The following is a 24,945-nucleotide window of genomic DNA, read 5'->3' as shown; positions in this document are numbered from 1 at the left end:
GTGGAATGTCCCCCGCTACCGCCCCCGAAATGTCGCCTTCAGCCTCCGCGTCCGCCGCGTCCGCCCTCATGTCCTTCACTTCGTCCAACAGCAACGGTGCTGCGCCGGCGGCAGGGAAAGAGCAGAGATTGATTGTGGTGTCCAACAGGCTACCTGTGACGATCAGTAAAGATGCTCAAGGGGTGTACCACTTCAAGGTGAGTTTGCTGTTCGGGTTGAGTTATGGGAATGAGGAATGTGGCTGGCTGGGCGAATTGGGCACATGTGGGAGCAAGGCGGTGGAGAAGAGAGTGGACCTTCAATGACTCTTCAAGCCAGGTAGCGGTAGCCATGAAGACAGGCAGTTCGCCAATACGAACCACTTTTACAGACATTTGCTGACGCCCAGATGTCTTCCGGTGGTCTCGTCTCCGCCCTCAGTGGGTGCAAGAAGACCATGAAGTTTACCTGGATCGGGTGGCCTGGGAAAGAAGTAAGTCTAGCGCTTCCTCTCATCTATGACATGCGAGGCAGGTGCAGGAGCGTGTCTTCGCCGGGGATAAGGGGGAAGAAGGTCACGGATGTGAAGGGGGAGTCAGATTGGCAGAAGCGGAGACTGATCATGCAGATCCCCGAGGAGGACCGTGAACTCGTCAACAGGCGATTGATGGATGAGTACGACTGTTACCCGGTGTATCTCGCGGACGATCTCGCGGACAGGCACTACAACGGTATGTGTATTTCCCCCTCTTTCCCACTCAGCTCTCGCTGACATTCAGGCTTCTCCAACTCCATCCTCTGGCCTCTTTTTCACTACCACCCCGGAGAGATGAACTTTGACGCCGCCAACTGGCTCGCCTACAGGGAGGCCAACATGCGATTCGCCGACGTCGTGGCCGGTATGGTCCAAGCGGGCGACATGGTCTGGGTGCAGGACTACCACCTCATGCTCCTCCCCATGCTTCTCCGGTCGGTCATCTCCGGCGAAGGCTCGCAGGGCGAGATGGTCCGGCGCGAGCTGGGCCGAGTCAAGAAGGGCGTAGATAAGGAGGTTGTGGGCGGGATGATGGGGATGAAGGAGGAAGGGGTCGCTACTGCTCTAGGCGTCGGTGAGGAGGGGGAAGATGAAGGCGTCGAGATCCTCGATGAGGTCGCCGAGGAAGGGACGACATCGGCACCTGCTCCGTCCGCGGCTAACAAGGCGGCGCAGACTGAGGCCAGCGCGGTGCCGAAGAAGGTGAAACGACCCGCGTTTGGAAGGGGGATGAGTCAGTTCCAGAAGCAGGAGGCTGTTGCTAAGGAGAAGGGCAAGGATGGGGTGCGGATCGGGTTCTTTTTGCATACCCCGTTCCCGAGTAGCGAGATCTATCGGTGAGTCTTGAGTCTTGGTTTGATCTGTGTTACTCTACGGCTCTCCTTCGCGATATGCGCCCAGGGACGAGTTCGATGGACAGAGAGGTTGTGTCAGGATGCTGGAGCTGGCGATGATGGAACGCCGCCAACCTTATATGGGGACTTGGAAGCATGAGTCTGGGCCTGAGCTGATCCGCAGTATCCTCCCCGTAAGGAGGGAGATTCTTCTCGGTGTCCTCCAGTGCGATCTTATCGGGTAAGTTTAGCTTTCTCCTTCGAGCCACCCATCCATTTCCACATCACTTTCATCCTATCTGGGCTTCTCGTGTCTAGCTCCCCATTCCGACGCACTGAGCTGATCCTCAGCTTCCACACCTACGACTATGCCCGACACTTCCTCTCCTCGTGCACCCGCATCCTCGGACTGGAGACTATGCCGAACGGCATCGAGCACGAAGGGCGATACACCCAGGTCGGGACGTTCCCTATTGGGATTGACCCCATGCAGTTTGTGGATGGGATAAGGGAGGAAGGGATCGTCAAGAGGTTGCAGGCGCTGAAAGCGAGGTTCAAGGGGTGCAAGGTGAGCATGCTTTTCGATTTAATCAGACTTTGGTCGGGGGTGTGGATGGAAGCAGTCGGAAAGGACATGATATCGGGAGGGTAGGATGCGGTAAAATCCTGCTGGAGCAGCGCGGGGTTACGGATCTGGCACATGACATTCGGCTGACGAACAGGTCATCATCGGTGTTGACCGACTCGACTACATCAAGGGTGTTCCGCAGAAGCTCCAGAGTCTCGAGATCTTCCTCTCGCAGCACCCCGAGTGGGTTGGCAAGGTAGGTCCTCTCCGTCCGGCACAAGTACAGCGTGGGCTATGGAGCTGACCCCCAGGTCGTCCTTGTCCAGCTCGCCATCCCCTCCCGACAAGACGTGGAGGAATACCAGAACCTCCGCGCGTGCGTCAATGAGCTCGTCGGCCGGATCAATGGCCGGTTCGGGACGGTCGAGTTTATGCCGATCCACTATCTCCACAAGAGCGTGCCGATTGATGAGCTCACGGCGATGTATGCGCTGGCGGACGCTTGTTTGGTCACTTCCACGAGAGACGGTATGAACTTGGTAAGCTCAACTCGTCTGACTTCATTTCGTCCGAGTGGCGCCTGGGGATGGGAATGGGGTGAGGAGATAAGTCTGAGCGGAGTCAGCGGAGGCGGTTTTGCGGCACTTTTGCAGAAGGGCATTGTCAGCCGCAGAAGAGCACGACGAGGACAAGCAGGACAAGCAGACTAGCACGACGATAAAAGCTGACTGTCAGGTCTCATACGAATACATCTCGTCTCAGGTCGACGGTCATGGTGTGATGATCCTCTCCGAATTTGCCGGTGCCGCTCAAAGTCTTAACGGAAGTCTGATTGTCAACCCCTGTAAGTCAACCGACTCTTTATTTCTCTTCAGTTCAGCTTTGCGCTGCTCGACTTTTGCCAACGGCCACGAGCTGATACTCTCAGGGGACTTGCAGTCTACCGCCGATGCTATTCACACGGCGTTGACGATGACCGAGGAGGCCAAAAAGTCCAACTGGGAGAAGCTGTTTGCTGTGAGTTGGAGATTCTACGGCTGAGCCTTTCGTCGCTGTGATTCTGGAGCTGACCAAACAGTACGTCTCCAAGTACACTGCCGAAGCATGGGGAGTGTCCTTCGTCAATGAATGTAAGCTCAAGTTTCCTTATCCGCTCCATCTTGCTTCATATAACGGACATCGGCTGACACCCAGTGACCCGCCTCTCCGGCCATCCTCCCTCCGGCCCCTCCATTCCCGGCCGTAAAAAGTCGCACAGTCTTTCGCGGACATCATCGAAAGCCTCCATCCAGCGCCGACCGAGCAGTGGCCGATTGAGCGTGGGGAGCATGAGCAGCCCGGGATTGACATCGGCGGGCGGGGCGGCGGCTGCTGCGATGGCGAATGCTGGTAGGGAGTGAGGGGACTTTGGGAGGACGCGGAGAGAGCGGGGAGATGGGGGACGCAGGAAAAGAAGGAAACAAGAGCAGGGTGGCGGTCCCAGGTTGGAGGTGTGGTGAACGGGGAACGGGGAACGGGGCTTGTTTATAGATTTCCCTTCTAGGCTTAGGTTTGGGGACGCGGTCCCTCAATACACGAGAGATATGAAGATGATACATGACTGAGATGTTCAGCAGCACCTTGCAATCTACTGTAGACCAAATACCATCTCTGACCTCGTCGTTCTGCAAAACCTCCAGCACGACTAAGCTGATACCTTGCAAACACAATGTTGGCCAGGATCGGGACAGCTGACACTCCCTTCACCTAGCAGGATCAGATCAGAGATCGAATACTAAACAGGCGGAAGCAGTACGAATGACAATCTAATTGCATATCCTGCGGTCCTAGATGAGAAGGCGGAACTTTGATTCGACGCAGGGACGGAGGTGGGTCTTGTGTGCGACTACACATTCAGCGGTATTCTGTCAAAAGGCAAAGAAGGAGACTTACTGTGCTTTGCTGCCTAGATCAGCTGAGCTCATTTAGTCGACCGCTTCTCGCCCAGACTTACAAAAGCCGAAGGAGTTTTCCTTGCCATCTTTGGCAGCTCCTCGCCTAGCCGCCGACCTTGGTGCCCCCCGGAAGACTTGTGATAAGACGGTCGAGCGCGCTGATGGGTTCAGGCGAGTAAGGCTTTAGCTGAGGCGCGACCCTTGCGCGAGATCCAAAACCTCGACCGAGCTGACAGCGCATTCCAAGTGGGGTGACCGTGCATTTGATGATCAGGTCGTACGTGGAAGCCTCAGCGCTTATCCAATCATCCTCCCCTGTTTGCCGGGATGAGCATGCAGTGTTCGCAGTACTCTAGCTTCGTTATCTTATCTTATCGGTGACGTAACCCCCTTATCCCCGAAGCCGCACTCTACGCTCTATGGCCGAGGCCGAGCCATGCGGCCATACCTCTCCGCTGGCCTTTCTTTCCGCTCCGCCTAGATTGTACGTATATATAAGAGCTGGCGGTCACGCGATGGCGGCGTTTCACTCATCAGCTCGTATCTTCCTCGCACAGCCATGTCCTCCTCAACCGCCAAATCCAACACTGAACGAGTCCCAAGCGGATTCACTCCAGTGATGCACGCTGTCGGCTTCAAGAAGCTCTACAATCTCGTCCTCTGTAGGTTTCGGGGCGGAGGAAGATGAGAGCTGATTAGCAGGGTTTATCTTAGCAGGAGCTATGTTCGGCTTCGTACTTGCCCGCTTCCAATACCTCAACTTTAGTACATTCTGCCCGGCAGATGGCTCAAGAGGCGGAGCCGCGCCAGGCGAGTGCTACTGGTATGTATGCCATCCTCTGCGACTGATGCGCTTCAACTGATAGTCAGGTTCCTCATGTCTCGCTACAAAACCGGTATCCTTCTTCATCTCGGCACCATCCTCCCCGCCTCCCTCCTTGCGGTCTTTCAATTTACCCCCTTCATTCGCCACCGTTTCCGCCTATACCACCGAATTGCTGGCTACCTCGCTGTCCTGCTCGGCATCATCAGTACCGTCGGAGTCTTCATGATAGCCGATCGCTCCTTCGGCGGATCAGTTACCATCCAAGTTTTCTTCGGTGCCTTGTCGATCGCTTTCCTCGGTGCGCTAGGCATGGCGATATACAATATCCGGATGAAGCAGATCGAGCAGCATCGCGCTTGGATGCTAAGGGCGTGGATCTGGGCTGGGAGTATCATCACCTTACGCATCATGTACGTGTTCATCTCACAACCAATAGGCTGCGCTGATGATTAGCTTCATCATCGCCGCGCAGATTATCAGCCTCTACCCCGCCTCTTCCGCCATCTACCTCTCATACAGCTGCGACGTCCTCCACTTTATGCTTCCGGACGCGGATTTACTCTCTCGGTATCCTGCCTGCGCCCCAGTAATCGATGGTACAAACCTCCTCGGACACGCACTTCAGACTTCTGTTCGCGCCAACTTCAAGGGCGGAAACGTGGAGCAACTCTCGGCGGCCATGCAGGCTTGCTTCCCTGTAGGAGCGTGGCTAGGGTGGCTGCTGCATATTATCGGGGTGGAAGTGTACCTCAAGTTGACACCTGCCGAGTCGGAGCGCTTGAGGCAGATCAGCTATGTCAGACAGGTGAGTCTTCGTTCAACTGAGTAGGTTTGAAGCTGATGAATAGATTGAAGCGGGGCTGCGAAACCCTGGAAATGCTGGGTCGACGGCGGAACGGCTAGGAGATGCCAAGCCGTGGACGCCTGAAGAGAAGGCAGAGTCAGTGAACGGGGGCAATGAGCCTGCTAGCAGTCAAAGCCAACGACCAGTGTAGGCGGTACAGACCTCGTATGCGCCTATATATAGATTATGTCTAGATCGATGGGACGAGGGGCTGAAGATGCTTAGACTGAGTGATCAGCGAGTCCATCTGGCGCACTCACTGATCGCTTGTGCGCTTCGGTATCTCAATAAGACCTTCCAAGCCTCATCCCCAACTTCGATGCCCCTCCCTTCCCACTCCCCTTCCGTCTCCTCCACCCCCCGCATTTCCTCAAGCACCTCCAGCGGCACCTTCTCTCCCTGGAAGTCCGTAAAGATCTGCCACCTCGCCTCATCCTCCTTCCTATACACCTTCTCCCTCAACGTCCCGTCGTTCGCCTTGTACCGGATCGCCAGAGGATTGGGCGGAATCGCCGCGGTGAGGATCGTCTGGTGCGGGACGGGTGTGTCCGAGATCTCCGTATGAGATAGAAGGATACGAGCGTAGAAGAGCTCATGCGAGCTGGAGGGATGGCGGAGGGATGTAAAGTAAGCGGTATAGGTGTGGGAGGTGTCCATTGCTTCGAGCCGGTCAAAAACGTCGATCTCGCCTTTATCGACGTCATTTTCTAGGGTATGGACGGTCTGAATGGTCCTGAGTTGGCGAGACCGGCGCATGGCATTGGATAGGGAGGGAAGCATCGCTTGAGCGATAGTAGGCTGGATGGAGGAGATAGGTGGTCGCTTGGTGTAGGGTTCAAGGAGGACCATCGATTCAAGATGGGCCGGTGAAGGGATGCGCTCAAGCTGGACGTCAGCACAGCTACGTCTCCGAGATAATAAGAGACACTTACCATGTCGCTCCAGTCGCAGGTATATATCACAATGACAGTGAGCCCAGACGCGGACTCCCTACTTCCCACATACGCCTCCATCGATCTGAGGCTGAAAGGCCAAAACAGACGCTGGAGCGTCTTGTGCTTGTCGATAACGTCGGTAACCCGATCGACGGCCGACCTGAGCGACCCGTCGTATTGTATGGTCAGACGCTCTAGGTCCGGACAATGCTCCAGGAGCGCCAGAGCGGGTTCAATATTTTTCTCCGTATTGTTCGACGCGGCGCCCGGCGCGTCTCCAAACTTCAAACGAAGCTTGCGGATCCGGGTCCGCTCCTGCCGGGGAAAGTGTCGCAGCGGGCCGGGCTCGGCAAACAACCAGGGCGATTTGAGCCAGTGCTGCAAGTCCACATCGAGTGATACGAGCTGCGGTGCCGTGCGAGTGATTTCCGCGAGGGTCTGGGCGAAACGCAGTGAGTCGTTTCCGATGCGGAGGTGGGTCAAGAGGGGGAAGGATAGCTCGCGGATAAGCCAATTGAGGTCGAGCGTCTCATCGTCCCAGTCGCCTACGACCGGATAGTATGATCCGATCTCGAGTGACCGAAGATTGGGCGAGGCGTAATTCAGGAACTGGAGTACCGCATGGACCGAGGTGGGTCGCGAGACGAGCTTGATATGTTCGATCGTCCCGAGACGTCTCTCGTCCGCCCTCAGCATCACCGTCTTCACTCTTGCCGCCATCGCCTCGTCGTGCTGACACGACGCCCTGTACAGCATATTGGCCATCCAATCTCTGTGACCCCGACTTTCCTCCTCATGAGGACAGACTCTGGGCTCCTTCCCATAGTGTGGATTGACCGACAGGTTGACTTGACGCCATATCCTAGCTTGCGCCGGCGCGGTAAATGCGGGACTGACCCGAGCGAGCGCGATCGCTGCGGGACGGTCCAGATGATAGATAACGAGGTCGAGGATCTCGAGGGGTAGGGATTGGAGGGAGTATTGGATTTGACGGGGAGGTCGAGACGCGGTCGTCCGCGCGCCGCTGACCAAAGAGGATGAGGGCATCGAGCGGCTAGATGAATCAGTCTGGTTCAAGTTACCAAGCAAGCATGGGCCCACGCAAACTCACCAATCCGATCAACGCTTTGACGAGTACCAGCGAGAGATGAGAACCTCGGATATGTGGAGGAGACAACGGCCTTTATAGCTGTTATTCGAGAGCAAGGTAGATGACATAGAGAGGCAAAGAGAGGCCAGTGCAAGTGCCGCAATGTACGCTCCGCAGAAGTTCCAGCACTCCGGCCGCTTACGATCCGCATCCGTATCCGAGCCGAAATCCCGCCGTCCGCCGCTTCGGGAAGTTTTGTTGGCTTCCGGCGGAAGCTTCGGTCATATCGCAGATGCAAAGCTGCATCAAGTACCTGGTATGCGCTTGCGTCACATGTCTTGATCGAATGGTCAACGCGCGAGGAAAGTACTAGGCGGCTCGTGATGGTCATGCTGGGTTAATGCTTTTACCACCGTAAGTAAGGCGATCAGAGGTCAGAACAGCACAATAGTCTAGTCCGTGCGTCATCCGTCAGTGATGGTTTCACATAGATGGTCGTGTGCCCACACCCCGCCCTGCCCCTTGACATCTGCGCCCGCCACCACTCCCACTCATCACATCCCCAGCGGATCATCGCTCTCGCCGTCATAATCGTCATACTCCCCATCATCGTCCGTATCCACCCACCCGTCGCCATCCACATCATCCACATTGTCCGCCATCGCCTGTCCTAATCCCCACCCTCCATCGCTCGCTCCATCCTCATCTTCTTCATCGTCGTCCTCAGTATCCATCTCATCCCCATCGAGATCCTCATCCGTAAAGTCATCCTCCACCTCGCTCTCATCCCCGGCCGTTTCCCGCCAATCGCGGAGTATCGCCCATGCCGCGTCCGGCATCTCCAGCTCGCGTCCCCCTTCGATGGATTCGAGGGAAAGGTCTGCCGCTTTATACACCTCTTCCAGGACATGACGGGGCACCGTCCTCCCTCGGAAGTGGGTGAAGTCCTGCCATACCCTCCTAGCCCCGACATATGCCATCCCGGATTTATGATCGAGCGATCTGGACAGCGTCCGGATGTGCCAGAACTGCTCGATCCGCCCGACGGTGTATTGGCGGATGGTAGCGCCCCGATGGCCCTCCATCTCCCACCGAGGGGGATCGACAAAGTATTCCGGCTCCACCGAGTGCGCATTGTAAGCCGAGGGGAAGGGCTCTTCGAGGAACAGGAACAGGATGATGGATAGTTGAGGGTTGCGCTGGATGTACTGGAAGAAGAAGGGTGAGAGGTGTCCGGTCTTGAGTGGTGATGGGCCGATAGAGAGGGAGATGTAGTCTTCGAGGGGAAGACGGGGAGTGGTGAGGATCGTCAGGCGCCTGAGATTCTTGACACGAGGAATGCGAAGGCTCTGTACGTTCAGCTCTGTACCCGCAATGAAAAGCTTCAGACTCACCTCGAACCGCAATTCGTGCATCTCGTCCCATCCCAGATTCTCCACGACCGCCTCCTCGAACCGCATCGTCTGTTTTCCAAAGTGCTGGAACTCGATCCCGCCCTCATAGTCCATCCCTACATCCACACTCGGGATGCTATCCTCCCCTTGTACTACCACCACCGTTTTGAGGTGCTCCAGCTTGGCCATCGCTTTGAGCGCCTTGTCCCGCGCCCGAGGGTGCCAAGTGCCTTTGAGACGTAGGTACTCGAGGTTCGGGGAGTTCTCGAGGAGGGTGGCGAGGATAGCGAGTGTGATATCCATGTCGCCGTCCTCAGCACGGAGGTTGTTGAAGGTGAGCCGTTTGAGCCGCATCAACGGTGGCCTTCCCTTGGACTTGGACGGATACTGCCCGTAGCCATCCTGGGCACAGCTGTACTCCAACTCCTCCAGACCTGACATCCGCATCATCCACTCGTCTACTGGCTCCGCCCCGTCCAGCTCGTACCCGTACCTGAGGTGAGCGAGTTTGGGAAATGGGAATGACGCCCAGTTGAAGGTGTCGACAAAAGCTTTATGATTGATGTCGGGATGGGATTGGAGAAGATACTCTCCCGGCCATGGAAGGGGGACAATGTCGAGCCGCTTGACCTGGGCCGCGAGTAGCTGAAGAAGTATGACGAACATGCTGCCGCGCTTAGATGAAGGTGTACCATCGACCGGCTCGATTCGTAGAGCCCGAACACATTCTATGCGAAACGTGTACGCCTTCAGCGCGCCGAGGACATTTTCCAGCTTGCGGTACACCGTGTCACCGCGAGTATGGTAGGAGTTGACGGAGGGTATATCGAACTCCGCTCCGCTATCCCCCTCAGCTGGATGATTAGCGGTCGTTTCCTTGATCTTCATATCCAGATAATTGAGCAGATACTCACGATCCCATCCACTCGTGACATCTACCATCTCCCAGACCTTACACTCCCCTGCATCCCTCAACCCCTTACACGTCCTACTCAAATTCAACGCCGAGGGGACATCCAGATGCGCTGCGATCTGCAAGAGCACCTCGAGCGGTATGTGCGGCAGGTCGCGAGTAGGCTTGCTCTCGCTAGGAGGAGGTGAGCTAGGCGTAGCGCTCATGATCGAGGATGTGTCGACAAATAGATAGAAGAAGAGGAAGTTGGAGACGTGAGCCAAATTCATAGGTGAGATCAGATCAGGTCCGTGCGAAGTGGCGTGAGGGTGTGCGGGTGGCGAAGGTGTGGCGCATGGTACTATGTAGCCGAGCGGTGTGGGGTCGTGCTCCTCAAGAGCTGCACAATGGGAAAGGGCGTAGACCCGCTGTCGGCTATGATGAGCGATCACTCAGCTCAGATAAAAGGCATAAGGAAGGCTGAAAGATAGGATACAACAAGTCTGGTGGCGGTTGGACCTCACGAAGCTGCTTGTTGACGCTACATATGTCGAAGGTGCCTATCTCTCCGGATCCTAACGGAGGGGTGTGGTGTCATCAGGGGAAGGACCATCAGCTTAAATGAAGGAGTAAGAACACAATGATGCATGCCGCCCAGCTCATCTTCTCGCACACAATCTGTGCTGGGATCAATGTCCGAATTCCGCCTCCGACGTCCTTGCGCAGAACAGGCATGTGTAGGCGTCACCGCCTCGGCATCCCTGGGCCCCGCCGTTGTCCAAGTGGCTTTCGAGTCAGTAGCGTGACTCATACTTCCGATGTTGTCGCAAATGTGCCCATCTTTGACCGCAAATCGGAGGCGCCGTCCTCGCAGATAATGCGATAGAAGTAAGTACCCTGATAACGAGCTGTATCGCCCACCTGAAAGACATATCGGGCTCGTCATCAATATTTGCGCTTCCAGCTACTGGCATTACCAGAGATGACACGGATTGGATCTCGAGAGCGATGGGCAGTCCTCGTCCTCTGTACCTCCTTGCGCGTCACTCTTCGAAGAGGTTGAGAGATTTGCCACCCCACACAACCGGAGGGGATTGTCAAGCATCTCTGAGCGGCAAGGTCTGCTGAGCGCAGAAATCTATCAACCTACATGAGGGACATCCTGTACATGCTGCCTACCCAATAGCATTCCCTCGCTCGGCCATGCGGGACATGTCCTCCTCTGTCACATACCAGAGGTACCTGCCACACTGCCACATTCCTCGGATCTTGCGCTGTATTTCCCGATTGGGTAGTCCGGAGAATAGATCTTCCGCTTAGGCCAGCCACCACAACGTTGTTCTTCGCCCATCTAAGCTCTCTCTTCTTGATCTATCTCCTCTATGTCTGTTCGCAACAATACATCACGTACAGGCAAATCCATCGACATAGTGAAGATGCAACCAGCTCGGTGTTCCGCATCCCTCACCGCTCTCCCGCCAGAGCTCCTCGCTTACATTGCGTCCCAGCTGGACCATCCCTCCGCCCTCAACCTGGCGTTGACATCCCCCGTCCTGACAGGCTCAGCCGAGCACGGTCTTTGGCGCAGGCTGGATCTCTCTCTCAATCCGTACCTCCCCCGCGGCCCCTCTGACGCGTCCGAGGTGGCGATGTACATCCGTGCTGGCCTTTGGGACGAGCCGGAGGTGCGGGAGGTGCTCGAACGGCACCGATACGGGATCCGCAGAAGATGGGAGCGGTTCGAAAGCAGTGCAGACGCCCAGCGGCTGAGTCACGTCCGGTCGCTCTCGCTCGTTCCTCATCTGGGCCTTGTCCCGGAGATGGCGAAACTGCTCGGCGAGGTCTCTCGGAACCTGCTGGAGCTGGAGATACAGACCTCGGGGTATCGCCGACAGCGATGGAACGGGAACATCATACCGCACCGGTATACCCTTGACTTCCTTCTCGTCCGTCAGGGGCTCTCCTTCCCATCACTCACGCACCTATCCCTTGGGATCGCCTCGATCCGCTTCACCGCCGTCGTCCCCTTATTCGTCGACGCGGCGCCAAACCTCACCTCGCTCGAAATCAGCATCATGGATACTGTGGATCTCCCGGTAGATCTCGGTGTCACCACGCCATCCATCAGCCGGGACACCAAGCTACAGCGGGCGCTGGTACGGTACAGCGACGGGGGCGTTGGATCGAGCGCCAGCTCCTTTCCGGTCCTCAAGGCGCTACTGGAGCACAGTCCAGAGCTACGCGAGCTGTACATGGGATATGGCTGGCCCGTTAGTGCCGGAGCGGGACACCTTGTGTCAGTCATCGGGCGGCTGGCGAAGCTGGAGAGTTTGTACTGGCGGGGACCAACGGAGATCTTTACGATGCTGCCAAGGCTGGATACGCAGATCTTCTCCAAGCTGAAGAGGCTGGTACTGGAGAACAGGGATTGGATTGATCCCGTGAGTTGCCTGACCGCCTTCTATAACATGAGCTCACTTCCAGTTCTCCGTTGTTCCCACCCTGCCAAATCTCGAGGTGGTCCACCTTGATTGCTGGGCTCGACAATCGACCAACTCGTCCCAGATCTACAGCTTCCATAACTCTTCTAGCGATCTTTCGCAAACCCGGCCTCCCACCCCTTCCCCTGCTCAGGTCATCCCTCCCGACCTTGTCGACCTGCTCCACGATAATCCCCGCCTCCACACGCTCAACCTCTTCCGGATGGGAGGATACGGTACCAGTCTGGAAGACATCCCGGCCGTCATCGCCACCGAGTCAGCCGGGCATGTCACTTCGCGCGTCCGCTCGTACAAACACGGCAACTCGGAGCTGCTTCAGCTTCGCATGCTTCTACAGGACGTCCGCGCCAAGGACTGGACGCCCCTTGCCGATCCTGCTCAACAAGTCTGGCGTCGGATACCATATACGCGAAGCGAGCAGGAGGCGCGGTCCCAGGCGGAGGAGGATCATGGCGGATTTCTGGACACGATAAGGGTGCCAAAGAGCCAGGACATGACGGAGTATGAGGGAAAGGAGGTACCGGTGGAATTGTTGGAGCGGATGAGAGTTGTTCAAGGCGCGAGTAAGGAAGAGTGGATGAAGAGAGGGGTGGAGGTGGGAGATGAGGCGTGGCGGATTCTGGAGGACTATTTGAATGGGGTGTGAGGGGGTGATTGTAGGCAGGCGTATGGATTTCTGTGAGTGATCCGCTTTGGAGTGACATGCCACCGTCTTGACTGAGCTGATATTGCAGGGTCCTTGGAACCCCAACTTTGCCCCGCTCTACTTCTTGGAGATAACCTTTCAGCCGCCGTATAGTCTCTGACTTTTACATACCGTTTGACGAATCTTTCCAGACCTGCAGAGTATATCTGAAGTATGTAGTGATTATGGGGAGTCACAGGCTATGTACGAGCATGTTCTATCGGCGAGGTCCATGCACCCTTCTGCCAGTATTCCTGGAGTGAACGCACGGACTGGTTTTGGCCTGCACGCTCGAGCCCTCCACCCCACCGTCCACCATTATCCTTCTTGAGATTTTACATCTACCTTCCCAGTAGAAGTCTCTGCCCTCCACCTACAGGACGGCCAGGCGCACTATGTCCCCGCCGAAGACCCGCGCGAGAGCAAAGAATCTTGGAGAAGCCTCGAAGGCGAATTCACAATTGGTGAGTGGGATCATCCAACCTTCCCCTTTCTTGCCTCACTATCTTTGCCCCAATAATGACATCGACACAAGCTGACCATCCAGATGCCACGTCCCACAACCCTTACCGACCTCCCGCAAGAATTGCTCCAGGAGATTGTCCTGCATTTGGACAAGACATCCGGTCTCGCCTTCGCCTTGGTCGCCCCGTCGCTTACCTCGGTCGCCGATTACGCGATCTGGCGGGACATCGACGTATCGCTCAGTCCGTACTATGGGGTCCGACCCCAAATCCCCAGATACGCCCCAGACAAGCCGCAGGCGCAACCCGCGGCTGTCAAAGCGGCGGATCGCGCCGAAAAAGCCCACCGGAAAGCTATCAAAGCCAGGGCGACCAAGCTCATCAAGGTGGTCGAATCTCTCCCCAGCGGAGTCGTCAAGTCGGTGCGGCTCGTCCCTCGGCCGGGAACGGCGCCGAAGATGGTCGAACTGCTGGAAGCGGTATCGGAGCATCTGGAGCACCTAGAGATCCAGGCGCCGGCATACCATCCCCCGCAGAATATACGGCGGGCGGAAATCCCGGACACTATCGACTATCACCTCATTCACAGCGATATCTGGTTTCCGGCCCTGACGCACCTTCGGCTCGGACCCCACGCGACGCGGTTCTTCGACCTCGTTCCCTTCCTGCTCGTACGGGCTCCCTTCCTGGAGCACCTCGACGTCAGCATCGACGTAGCGAGCTTTGCCAAAAGCAAAGACTTGGACATCCCCGACTCTCCAGATCTCAAGGAGTATCACGAGGTGGATGATGACGAGGAGGACGAGGAGGAATTCTGTTTCGTCGAGTGTCTTACTCTGACGGTGCCGACCGAATCGCCCTACGACATATATGGAATGTACGATTCAGTCCCGGTGCTCGTCGAGATCATTCATCTCGTATCCTCCATACGGCGGCTCTCAATGGCGTTTCCCATGGCCAGCTACGCGGCCGTCGAGGGCGGGGATCGGAAGTTCGATCTGGACGACCAGCTGGAACCGCTTCGGAACGCCGTCGGGTATTCGCCAGAGCTGGAGGATCTCGATTGGCGAGTCTCTCCACATGACTTCTGTCAATTCATGTGTATCAGGGGATGGGATGATGAGGATGAGGATGAGAATGGGGATGAAGCGGAGGAGGGGTCTGCCATGGGACCCCTTGGTCCGGGCTTCAAGTGGATTCGTCGTTTGGTTCTGGGGCCTGCAGGTTGGAATGACGTGGTATGCTGGCTATCCTATTCGCACGATCGAGCGATAGACTGAGCCCTTAGATCACCGATATCCCGGAGCTGCCCAGCCTCGAATCGATATACCTACGCCCCCTCCCGGGATCGGCCGTCACCGCCATACCGTCATTACCACACAAGCCTTCCGTCCAAGGCATGATACGCGAATACGCCAAACAGCTTCGTGCCTCTCCCAAACTGCACACCATCCACACCCTTCTTGACACGTTCGATGAAGATGCTCGCCCGACCTTCGACAAGCTGGACAATATCGAGCGCTCGAATCGGCCCAACGGGCTGATCTATTCGTACACCCACAAAGGCGCTGACGTCCTTCACGCGCGCATCCTGATGTTTATGGAGGAGGTGGAAGACAGCAAGTGGGATTGGATGGATTATTGGTCGGGCGAGGAGGATTGCTGTACGGGTGCGGACGGCAAGGAACGATTCCGAACGGTGTACACCACGAAACACGGAAACGACCGGGTCAAGTACTACCAGCATCTCGATCAGCCGGTCTGGGTGGACTACACAGACTATAAGGGGAAGATGGTTCCGATGGAGATTATTGAGGAGATGAGGGAAGCAGAGGGGCTTGGACAGGAGGAATGGGAGAAGAGGGGAGTGGCAGTCGGCGAGAAGGGATGGAAGATTTTGAGGGAGTGGTACGAGGGCGCCTCAGGTCGAAGACAGGGCAGCAAATGTGAGTGTACCCTCATCTACCGGATCAGCAATGTGGGAGCGCAAAGCTGATGTCGCAGGATGGCTCGTCCCTCCCACTTCTGAGACTCGGCAGTCCCTTCTCAGCGGAAATAGCTTCGTTCACCATGTTTGCGGACCCCCCTACGTATGTCTGTCTGTCGATAGTAGCAACGTGGAGGCTTTGAAGTCACTGAGCAGACCTTCTCTTGCTCCCGATTGTGGGTCATACTGATCATCTTGACCGCTCCTATTTGCTATTTTTGACGCAATCACGCAGACCGACAGACTGACCGAAGCCGTGATACAGTCTCACCACCTTATGAGTCTGACAGCTTCAATCTTGCCGATGAACTGCAAGCTGCAGGTCGACCGGCTGACTACTGTTTCACAGCCAATCCACATTGCGCTAAGCTCCTGTAGTATCCCGTTTGGGCTCCTCACTCGGTGCACACCATGTTCCCTCAAAGCGGGCGTCGTGCTCGTCGACAGCTTGATAGAGAGATCGCTTCGTCCTGAATCCATAGCAACAATGTTGCATAGTCCGTGATGCTACACGACCATTTCCGTCGTCCCTGACTTCTCCAGCCCACCGAGCCCCATCAAGCCGACGGGGCTGGTTAGAAGTCCCTTCTTCTTCTCCATCGCGCTAATGCTCATCGATCGGCCGGAAAGTGTACGTTCACTGTACTGGTCATCCGCCAGATCGCATTCTCGCTCCTGAAGACGCCAAAGACGCTGGTCCATCAGATAGCCAATCGTCCCCCCAAGACCGCCAAACGTCAGCCCAACCAAGAGCGTGGAGGCGACCTTCTCTTCGATGCTCGCCTGTGACGTGCTAAAGTAAAGGTCAGCCGCCTCCAAGGCAGCCATGGCGATACCAAAGCAGGTGCCAGCGCGTGTCCAGAAAGGACAACCTGGACTTGATGTAAGCGACTCTGGATCTTGCTCTGTCATTGGAGAGGGATGGTTCGCTCGAATCGATATCGGAGCTGAGTACCAGGTCTTCCTAAAGCTCTCAGAGAATGTGCGATATCGAGCTGGAGATGTGAGCAGGAGGGCTGATCAGGGGCGGGGTGCGGTGAATTTCTCTCTGTGTGCTGGAGTAAGATGTAGGCACCGGTAAGAGGCGGATCAGCGGCAACAGTACAGATGTCCAAGTTGGCTTTCGGGATGGAAGTATGAAGAGGGAAGTGACAGCCCGCATGAATAATCTTGGTGTAATCTTGGCTACTTGCGAGACAAGCCGGTACTCCTGAGATCTCCTTTGAAGACTTGCGACACGCATCAGGTCCCTTCCTTTTTGCTGGTCTTGCCGGCGCTCCCAGGTCATGTATGCTGGTATACAATGCTTGCGCACACGTCACTCCGAATCCAGTCGCCGCTAGCTACAGTAGTGGAGACCTAATTTGTTGCATGGACGTACGTCTGGCTGAGGTATCACACTATGGCTCTTCCACGCGGGAACCGATCTTCACTGTACCTATCAGCTTATGCTACGAGAAAAGCAGCCGGACACTACGCTCATGCCCAGCCCCTCGCCGCTCAGAGGGACGGTGCTATGTGACGCTTGACGATTTGCGCCACTGCTCAGAAAGTTCATATTCCGCCACTTTACCGAGGAATGTGGAACCCTCAAAGACATTCCGACTTCGCGCTTGCAATCACCTTTGTATTATATCGCGCTAAGCATTCACCGCTGCTCTGCCGCGTCTAGCACAACAATGGCGGATCCACCTACGAATAGCTCAAGCTCGAAGCGTACCCGCCTTCAGACTGGAGCGACCAGTCAGAAGCCGGAGGCGAAGTCGGGGAGTCGCAAATCCGCACGTTCAGTGAGTCCATCATCAGGCTCAATCTAGCGACTCGCTCTACGAAGGGCGATGAAGATTCTGACCTCCTACTTGGCATCAGGTGGTGTGCTCTCAGCTGACCCCGGCAGTCTATCAAAGCGCAGAGTACACCGCCCGCATCCCTCATTACCCTCCCCCAAGAAATCCTTTCCCACTTCTTGTCTCTCTGCGATCGCCCATCCGCCGTCGTCCTCTCTCGCGTCCACTCCACCCTCACTTCCATTTCCGACGAGCGCATATGGAGAGAGCTAGATCTCTCGCTCAATTCCCATCATGGCGAATATCCCCTCATCCGCCCTCACGTTCGGACGGCGACTCGGCCAGATCATGATTGGTCTATCGCAAGGGCGAAGGAGGCGGAGGAGCGCCATCGGGTCGCGCTCAAGGAGAAGATCAGGGTGATCATTCTCAGGGCGGATGCTAGGCGGTGCGGAATGGTGGAGAGCGTCAAGATGGTGCCGAGGGTGGGAGCGGTGAACGGGATGCTCCAGCTGCTGGATCTGGTATCGGGGAGTTTGCGGCGGCTGGAAATCGAGGCACCTGTCAAGCACGTCTTCGACTCTCACTGGAAGGCGGAGGACAACACCACACTCGACGCAAAGATCTTAGACAGCGGTCTTTCCTTCCCTGCGCTAAAGCACATTCGCATCGGCGAAGGCGCAATCCGGGTCGGTTCCGTCATCCCCTTCCTTGCCAGCCTCTCACCCCATCTACACTCCCTCCATCTTCATCTCGACCAGCCACATCATACGTGGGCCAGCAATGCTCAAGCTCATTCACCAATGCCGCAGCTTCGCGACTTGCGCATCTTCTGCCGAGCGTCCGGTCGGATAGCGCCAGGCTCCATGCATCCCCTCATCACTCTCCTCCGCCCCGCACCAGGAGTAGAGCGCTTGGCCATCAGCAGCGGCACCCACTATACGTCAGCTTTGACGGAACTCGTCGCCGCTAATTTACATCAGCGGCAGTCCCTCGTCGATCTCCACTGGGACGTCCCGCTTGCCGTTGTGATCGATGTCATTGACCGAGAGGGACCGGGATTCACGTGTCTACGGACACTCTCTGCTAAGAGTCAAGATTGGAACACAGTGGTAAGCCAATGGGGATTCGCAGGGGTTGCCCGTAACGTTGCGAAGCTGACTTCTAACAGGTTATGCCCTTCCCTAGACTACCCATGCTGGAGAAGCTCTTTTTTGACACGTCGCCACACCCGCCCGTCCAGGCGGCATCAACCTATGGTCGCCTACCCCATACCTATAGTTTGACCAAGGGGCACCTGGCAGATCTTCGCGCGACGCCCCACCTACGAATCCTACACACTAGTAGGCAATTCCCGTGCGACATATTCGTATTCGCCATTTTCGAGAGTCTTTGGGGAATTGAAGAGGCTGGTCTCATTCACGGCTACATCAGTAGTTATACCCACGGCGAAGAGGACCTATTCGCCGTCCGCCTGCTGGTGCAGGATTCGCACATCGAGGATCGTCCGAAATCCGACAAGCTGCTCTCCCTCCCAATAGGTTTCAGCATCTCGGAATACAAGGATGCCGGGGTCGAGATGGAGCAGGTGTCTTACCGCCTGCCGCAGGCATGCTGGAGGGAAGCCAGCGACTTCCAGGGCAAAATCTTTCACCTAGAGATAGTTGAGGAGATGAGGAAAGTCGAAGGCAAGACGAGGGAGGAGTGGCAGGGCCGAGGGGTGGCTGTAGGCGATGCAGCTTGGAAAATCTTGACTGCGTACTGTGATGAGTATGGCGAGAAAGAAGTAGGAGGGCTGAACACTGCTATGCAGCCCTGAAGGGGCGCCCTGAGTAAGTGGTCTATCGGTGATCCCGAAGAGTGTAAGCTAAATATACAGTGCTGATATGACACTCGGGCGGAGTCAGGCGTCATGGGCCGTCAGGTCCGGAGAACGGCGGAGGGTACGGCTGAAGCAGGACGATGAGTGGGGAAACAACTTGATAAGGTGAGTCCCTCAATATCATTCATCGGATGGGCCGTGACTGATTCGATAGCCTAGATCTACCGAGCGGGCGGGGTCAAGGGGATGCCGGGACGGATGAAGGCGACAGGGAGGGGGATGTGCGGCGAGCCAAGCTACTACATTGATGGACATATACATGATATCCAGGAGAGGGCCACTCTGTGTCAGCACACGTGTACTCCACGATCTCGCCTGCTCTAGAGGCCCGTTAGATACTGATATTGGGAAGAGTGGCCCAAAAGTGGGGAACGTGGGGATCGGACGCGCAAGAATGAGCGCAGCCCAGGTCGAAACCTAAATTTCGGTCTCCTCCCTCTGCTACTCTACATCTCCTCGTCAGATTATCATGTTTCGGCAAACAATGTCGTCTATGAAGGATAACACTCACGAGCAGGCTGCACGGACAATCGAAGGCATCAAGATGTCCGCTTCCAACGTGAGTTGAGCGACTTCGGTGCAGGAACAGGCGCCAGCGAGGAGCTCACCAGTCAGGGTACCCCTCCTGAACATACATCGCTCACCTCCCTGCCACTCGAGCTGCTCACCGATATTGTCGGCTATCTAAGCTCTTCCTCGGCCGCAGCCCTCGCCCGGACCCACCCCTCCCTGACCAAAATCGCCGAGGTGTCGATCTGGCGAGAATTGCGCTTCAATCTCCGTGACCCTTCTATCGGTCCGCCCGCTCGTAGCGGTAGCACTGCCGCGTCCCTGCGGAAGCGACTCCGGTCCTTCATGATGAATGCCGATTCGAGGAAGCTCAGCCTCGTCCACTCGGTCAGTATGGCGCCCGTAGCCGGGACCATCGTTGGCCTTACCAACCTGCTCGACCTCGTATCGCCCAACGTCCGTGAGCTGTGGGCCCATGGGGATGATCTACCATGGCGTTATTCTAGCACGCCGGAGTCGCTCAACACTTTACTACTGCGTCACCCCATCCACTTTTCGGCTCTTACCTCCCTGGCGCTGAGCGGACATACAATACCCTGAGGCCATCCCACTCTTCCTCAACAGCGCACCAAACGTCACTTCCTTCGATATCAATCTCGCCGAATACCTCGGCCCCCTTCCCATCCCTCCCTTCCCAGACCATCAGGGCATCACCAATATCCAACGCCTGGTCATCCACTTTGAGGGCGAATATGATTCGGAGCGGCACCAGCCCCTCGCGGATCTCGTTGATAACAGCCCTCATATCCGCGAGCTCTACATCAATTTCCACGACGACGCGGAAGATTTCGGCTCCGACTGTCTGGCGGATTCAATCGGCAACCTACCCATTCTCGCCGAGCTTAGCTGGCTCGGGCAGCTCGCCCCGCTGCCCGTGTGCAAGCCCGCGTTGTCTGGGGTTCGGCGAGCAGTTTTTCGTCCGAGCGAATACGACCACATCGTGAGCAGTGTTCTCGCAATTGCTTCAATCGCAGCCCCTGATATGTTTGGTTTGACGAACTCATGCCTATGCCCATTGTTGAGGTGGTCTACCTGGACTTTTCACTGGGCAGCGCAATAAACTCGCTTCTTCAACACGGCTTCCCCCCTCCCGCATCTGAACTCTCCCTAGACCCCGCACTCGCTCAGTGGCTTCTCCAGTCGCCCAATCTGCGTCACATTCGTACATCGGGCGATATCAACAGCCTCGGCGAGGTTGACATCGGTCCCCACTTGGACGAGATGGAGGCGTCAGGAGATATCACCGGGATCGTCCGCTCGGTCAAGCACGGGGAGGAGGAGCTCCTACACGTCCGGCTGTTGTTGCAGGATGTGGTAGTCGGAGATCTTGGCCAACTCGCGAGGAGTTGCGTCCATCTGAGCGCCTCACACAAGCGTATCATGTATACCGCGGGGGAACAGCGCGCTTTGGGCGAGGACGATTGCGTGGAATGGGTGTCCAAGCCAAAGTGGCAGGCTTTCACTTACTGGAGGGGATGGAAAGTACCGATGGAGGTGATTGAGAAGATGTGGACAGTTGAGGGCAAGGAAACCGACGAGTGGGAGGGAAGGGGAGTCGCTGTTGGCGATGAGGCGTGGGCGGTATTGGATGCTTGGCGGGAGGCAGTAAGGAATGGTTTATGAGGTTGTCAAGGTGAGATAGGCTACTGATGGCGCCCTTGAATATGCGGCTGACCAGACAGTGATCTGTCCCGCTCCGCCATCCCCTCTTACAGGACGCACCCTCATCCTCGCTATCGGTCACGCTATCTTCCGTCCGTATGCGAGGTAGAGTGCTGGGGTACGCCGGGGGCCAGGAGACGAGAGTCAGGAATGAAGCTGCATACGAGCCCTACAGGAGGGGCGGATCAGCGGGGATCAGTCGGCGAAGGCGCAAGAAGTTCTGTGAGTGACTGTGAATCGGATGCTATACCTAATCACGCGGATGCGCTGACCCGCGCAGCATCCATCAAGCGAACACCCCTACCCTCAACATTGGTCAAGATATGCAAATCATCAGAGGATGTCAAGGTGGACCCATTGCAAGAGATCGACATCCATACTGGAACTAACAACTCCTCTCACATCTACTGACTCCATATGACTCTGAGAATGGTCAATGAAACAGCTGTTATTTCACGCTTTGAGTCCTAGCGCCGGGCCGCCATCGACTTCGAGCTCGCGGCTCTCTTGCTGCTGTCTTACGCCTCTGCGACAGCATCGCCTGGGCCGACTTGACATCGCTGACTGAGCGTACACCACCACACCAGCTAGTCCCCGCGCCAGTGCGACTTCTACTACATAACCTGCGGATGCACTATGCGGGCGATGCCGTGGTTCAGCTTGCTTACATTCGTCTTGACGCGCTATCGAATCTCGGAGACCTCGGCGAGTCTCGGCGCTGCGGCCGAGAGCTCATCGCGAGAAACGCTGGAATCCTTGGCATAGATAACGCTAGTACCGCAATCCGACCCGGTCCGGACTCCTCATACCTGACCGCATGCTACCACTTGCCAAGATTCCAGCAGAGCCGCTGCGGGCTGGAGATCCGGCGGCACCAGTCTGAGATTGTGCTAATCATTTATTCTTTCTCTTATCAGCTGATACAGAATGGGGATGCCAAGGCTGGAGGCATGTGGAGCGAAAGATGACAGCAAGAGTGAGCTTGTAACTGGTACTAAACCTCGACGGCTTTTACTCGCTGATCCGCTTGGAGTCGCTCTCTACAACAGACCGCCTTGCTTCTCCCTTCGATGGCACGCAGCTTCGTCCAGCATACTTTGGGGAGTCCCGCGGCCGGAGAAGGCGCCCGCACGGTCGCTTATGCTGAGCGCCGCCGATTAGACCGCCACAGACCGCCGCATTCCTCTCGAGATAACAAAATCTAGCGACTGATCCGCATGGGTCAACGCGGCATTTGCTGAGCACTCCGATCTGGACGCTCGTTGATAGGGCCGGAACGATACGGAGCGCACAAACGGTAGAGTTTAGCGATAACCGATTGTCTTGAGATCTCTTGGCGGTCGGTGATCCCAAAAGTCTGGGCAGATGAAACATGCCGTAACTGCCCCACCCTGCCCTGTCATTCCCGCAAAGCTCGCAAGTTCACGCGATATCACTTCCCCTTGGCTCAGATAGCACCATCTACACCACATGGTACCAATGTCTGGGCGAGATACGCGCTGTCGCTTATCTGCGAGTGCGGAGTGGAGGTTGGAGCAGGAATGGAAGGATATATACCTCTCTAGCTCGTATCCGGCTGCTCCCCATCTCACACGACCTATCCCGGCAAGATGTCCAACACCGCCAACACTGTCCTCGACTTCCAGTCGGCGCCTGTCAACCCTCGTGGCCAGCCCACATCGGAGCTCGCCCACACAGAATATGACGACGACAAGAAGTTCAACAGCGAGGATATCACCGTACCGGTGACCTCGTCGGTCAGCCGTGGACGGGATGAGATGGATATGGAGTTGGTCCCTACGGAGGAGGATTTGTTGACGCTGAGGAAGGTCGCTGCTCCCTTGCCGTGAGTATCTCTTCATCGCCTTGTGATCACTGCTCTACCGGCTGCTCTTCCTGAACTTTGCTGACTTTCAGGTGGGCTGGTGTTGCCATGTGCTTGATCGAGTTTGCCGAGCGCGCCTCCTACTACGGCTGCCGTGGTCCCTTCAACAACTTCATCAACCGTCCCCTCCCCGTTGGTGGTAACGGTGCCGGTGCCGTCGCACCTGGTGCTGCCGGTCTCAACCAGTCCGCTGGTGCCCTCGGTCGTGGTTCCGTCACTGCCACCGCCCTCGTCCAGATGTTCAACTTCCTCGCGTACGTCATGCCCATCATCGGCGGTATCGTCTCGGACACCAAGTGGGGTCGGTTCAAGACCATCGTCATCGGTACCGCCGTCGGCGGTCTTGCCCACATCATCCTCGTTATCCCTGCCATCCCCTCCATCATCTCCAACCCTGACGGCTCCCTTGCGGCCTTCATCATTTCCATCCTCGTTCTCGCTGGTGCCGCTGGCTTCATTAAGCCCTGTCTCGGGCCCCTCCTCTGCGACCAGTCCCCCGTCCGTCACCCCACGCTCAAGGTTCTGCCTTCCGGCGAGCGCGTCATCGTCGACCCCACCACCACTGTCCAGCGGTACCTCCTCGTCTTCTACTGGTGCATCAACGTCGGATCCTTCTTTGCCGTCGCCACCACCTACTCGGCCCGTCTCGTCGGGTTCTGGCTCGCCTTCCTCCTCCCCGGTATCATCTACCTCATGATGCCCGTCGTCCTCGTCATGGTCTCCAAGAAGCTCTACAAGGCGCCTCCTCAGGGCTCGGTCGTCGTCGAGGTCGGCAAGGTCTTCGGTCGTCTTCTGGCCGATGGCGGGTGGAAGCGTATGTGGAAGGGAGGTGACGCCTTCTGGGACCGTGCTCGTCCCTCGGTTATTGCCGAGCAGGAGGGTGGTCTGGACGTGACCAAGGTGTTCTGGGACGACAAGTTTGTCGACGAGATCCGCCAGACCCTCAACGCCTGCGCGGTCTTTGCCCTCATCCCCATCTTCACCCTCGGTAACGGCGGTATCGGGAACTCGGCCAACTCCATGTCGGGCGCCATGACCCTCAACGGTGTCCCCAACGACCTGATCGACAAGTTCAACCCCCTTGCCATCATCATCTTTGCCCCCATCCTGAACTTTGGTCTCTACCCCCTCTTTGCGCACTACGGCCGTCCCATCAAGCCCATGACCCGCATGGCCATCGGTTTCCTCCTCGCGTGCTTCTCGGACATTATTGCCGCCATCGTTCAATGGCGGATCTACGCCCTCTCGGCGTGCGGCTACTACGCGTCCACCTGCGCCACCGTTACCCCCGTCTCCATCTGGCTTCAAATCCCCATCATCATGGTCCCCGCGGTCGGAGAGCTTTTCGTCAACGTCACCTCGTACGAGCTGGCCTACACCCGGTCGCCCGCACGCATGAAGGCCCTTGTCTACGCCTTGGCCCTCTTCAACTCGGCCGTCGCTGCTGCCATCTCCCTCGCGTGCTCCAAGGCCATCCAGGACCCGTACCTCATCTACCCCTGGATTGCCCTCGCCTGTGCCACCTTCCTCTGCTCCATCCTCTTCCCCACCTACTTCAAGCACCTCAACATCCCCATGACCGAGTTTGCCGACAAAGACCGTATGGCGGGTAACGATCAGCCCCAGGCGATTCTGGACAAGAAGGCGAGGGGCGATGAGGACATGTAGAGGGTGCAGAATAAGGGATTAGGC

At 56.8% G+C, this 24,945-nt stretch overlaps 8 protein-coding genes across 8 annotated transcripts; 5 read left to right on the top strand and 3 right to left on the bottom strand.

Annotated features, from left to right (window-relative positions):
* Positions 1 to 5: 5 nt before the first annotated feature.
* Positions 6 to 3,315, top strand: MKK02DRAFT_35554 (glycosyltransferase family 20-domain-containing protein; the record flags this gene model as incomplete). Its single annotated transcript, XM_053089202.1, has 13 exons — positions 6 to 197; positions 389 to 472; positions 608 to 710; positions 759 to 1,164; positions 1,201 to 1,350; positions 1,532 to 1,588; positions 1,699 to 1,915; positions 2,070 to 2,171; positions 2,227 to 2,454; positions 2,651 to 2,759; positions 2,844 to 2,932; positions 2,994 to 3,045; positions 3,110 to 3,315. 13 exons carry the CDS (start codon positions 6 to 8, stop codon positions 3,313 to 3,315), a joined length of 1,995 nt encoding a protein of 664 aa, XP_052941949.1.
* A 1,093-nt stretch (positions 3,316 to 4,408) lies between these two features.
* MKK02DRAFT_35553 (uncharacterized protein) lies at positions 4,409 to 5,670 on the top strand (the record flags this gene model as incomplete). The annotated part of the gene is made up of 5 exons (XM_053089201.1): positions 4,409 to 4,511; positions 4,552 to 4,672; positions 4,720 to 5,089; positions 5,148 to 5,480; positions 5,524 to 5,670. The coding sequence occupies 5 exons, from the start codon at positions 4,409 to 4,411 to the stop codon at positions 5,668 to 5,670; spliced, it is 1,074 nt and encodes a 357-aa protein (XP_052941948.1).
* Positions 5,671 to 5,709: 39 nt separating this feature from the next.
* Positions 5,710 to 7,501, bottom strand: MKK02DRAFT_41316 (uncharacterized protein; the record flags this gene model as incomplete). The annotated part of the gene is made up of 3 exons (XM_053091518.1): positions 5,710 to 5,745; positions 5,814 to 6,404; positions 6,452 to 7,501. 3 exons carry the CDS (start codon positions 7,499 to 7,501, stop codon positions 5,710 to 5,712), a joined length of 1,677 nt encoding a protein of 558 aa, XP_052941947.1.
* A 597-nt stretch (positions 7,502 to 8,098) lies between these two features.
* Positions 8,099 to 10,057, bottom strand: MKK02DRAFT_30699 (uncharacterized protein; the record flags this gene model as incomplete). Its single annotated transcript, XM_053088113.1, has 3 exons — positions 8,099 to 8,893; positions 8,939 to 9,792; positions 9,853 to 10,057. 3 exons carry the CDS (start codon positions 10,055 to 10,057, stop codon positions 8,099 to 8,101), a joined length of 1,854 nt encoding a protein of 617 aa, XP_052941946.1.
* A 465-nt stretch (positions 10,058 to 10,522) lies between these two features.
* On the top strand, positions 10,523 to 15,845 carry MKK02DRAFT_30698 (uncharacterized protein; the record flags this gene model as incomplete). Its single annotated transcript, XM_053088112.1, has 10 exons — positions 10,523 to 10,623; positions 10,739 to 10,949; positions 11,267 to 12,271; positions 12,315 to 12,971; positions 13,066 to 13,124; positions 13,396 to 13,480; positions 13,564 to 14,718; positions 14,769 to 15,458; positions 15,485 to 15,570; positions 15,722 to 15,845. The coding sequence occupies 10 exons, from the start codon at positions 10,523 to 10,525 to the stop codon at positions 15,843 to 15,845; spliced, it is 4,173 nt and encodes a 1,390-aa protein (XP_052941945.1).
* A 129-nt stretch (positions 15,846 to 15,974) lies between these two features.
* MKK02DRAFT_41312 (uncharacterized protein) lies at positions 15,975 to 16,295 on the bottom strand (the record flags this gene model as incomplete). Its single annotated transcript, XM_053091517.1, has 1 exon — positions 15,975 to 16,295. The coding sequence occupies one exon, from the start codon at positions 16,293 to 16,295 to the stop codon at positions 15,975 to 15,977; it is 321 nt and encodes a 106-aa protein (XP_052941944.1).
* Positions 16,296 to 17,146: 851 nt separating this feature from the next.
* On the top strand, positions 17,147 to 22,336 carry MKK02DRAFT_30697 (uncharacterized protein; the record flags this gene model as incomplete). The annotated part of the gene is made up of 15 exons (XM_053088111.1): positions 17,147 to 17,257; positions 17,365 to 18,366; positions 18,426 to 19,017; positions 19,068 to 19,086; positions 19,134 to 19,241; positions 19,291 to 19,357; positions 19,407 to 19,422; positions 19,654 to 19,695; positions 19,720 to 20,113; positions 20,271 to 20,646; positions 20,730 to 21,321; positions 21,389 to 21,460; positions 21,536 to 21,590; positions 21,649 to 21,716; positions 21,840 to 22,336. 15 exons carry the CDS (start codon positions 17,147 to 17,149, stop codon positions 22,334 to 22,336), a joined length of 4,011 nt encoding a protein of 1,336 aa, XP_052941943.1.
* A 642-nt stretch (positions 22,337 to 22,978) lies between these two features.
* Positions 22,979 to 24,921, top strand: MKK02DRAFT_20830 (POT family-domain-containing protein; the record flags this gene model as incomplete). The annotated part of the gene is made up of 2 exons (XM_053086318.1): positions 22,979 to 23,214; positions 23,286 to 24,921. 2 exons carry the CDS (start codon positions 22,979 to 22,981, stop codon positions 24,919 to 24,921), a joined length of 1,872 nt encoding a protein of 623 aa, XP_052941942.1.
* Positions 24,922 to 24,945: the final 24 nt, after the last annotated feature.

This window comes from Dioszegia hungarica, assembly GCF_025882075.1.
Source record: "Dioszegia hungarica strain PDD-24b-2 chromosome Unknown MKK02contig_31, whole genome shotgun sequence".
NCBI lineage: Eukaryota > Fungi > Basidiomycota > Tremellomycetes > Tremellales > Bulleribasidiaceae > Dioszegia > Dioszegia hungarica.
This window is presented reverse-complemented; position numbering and strand designations above follow the sequence as displayed.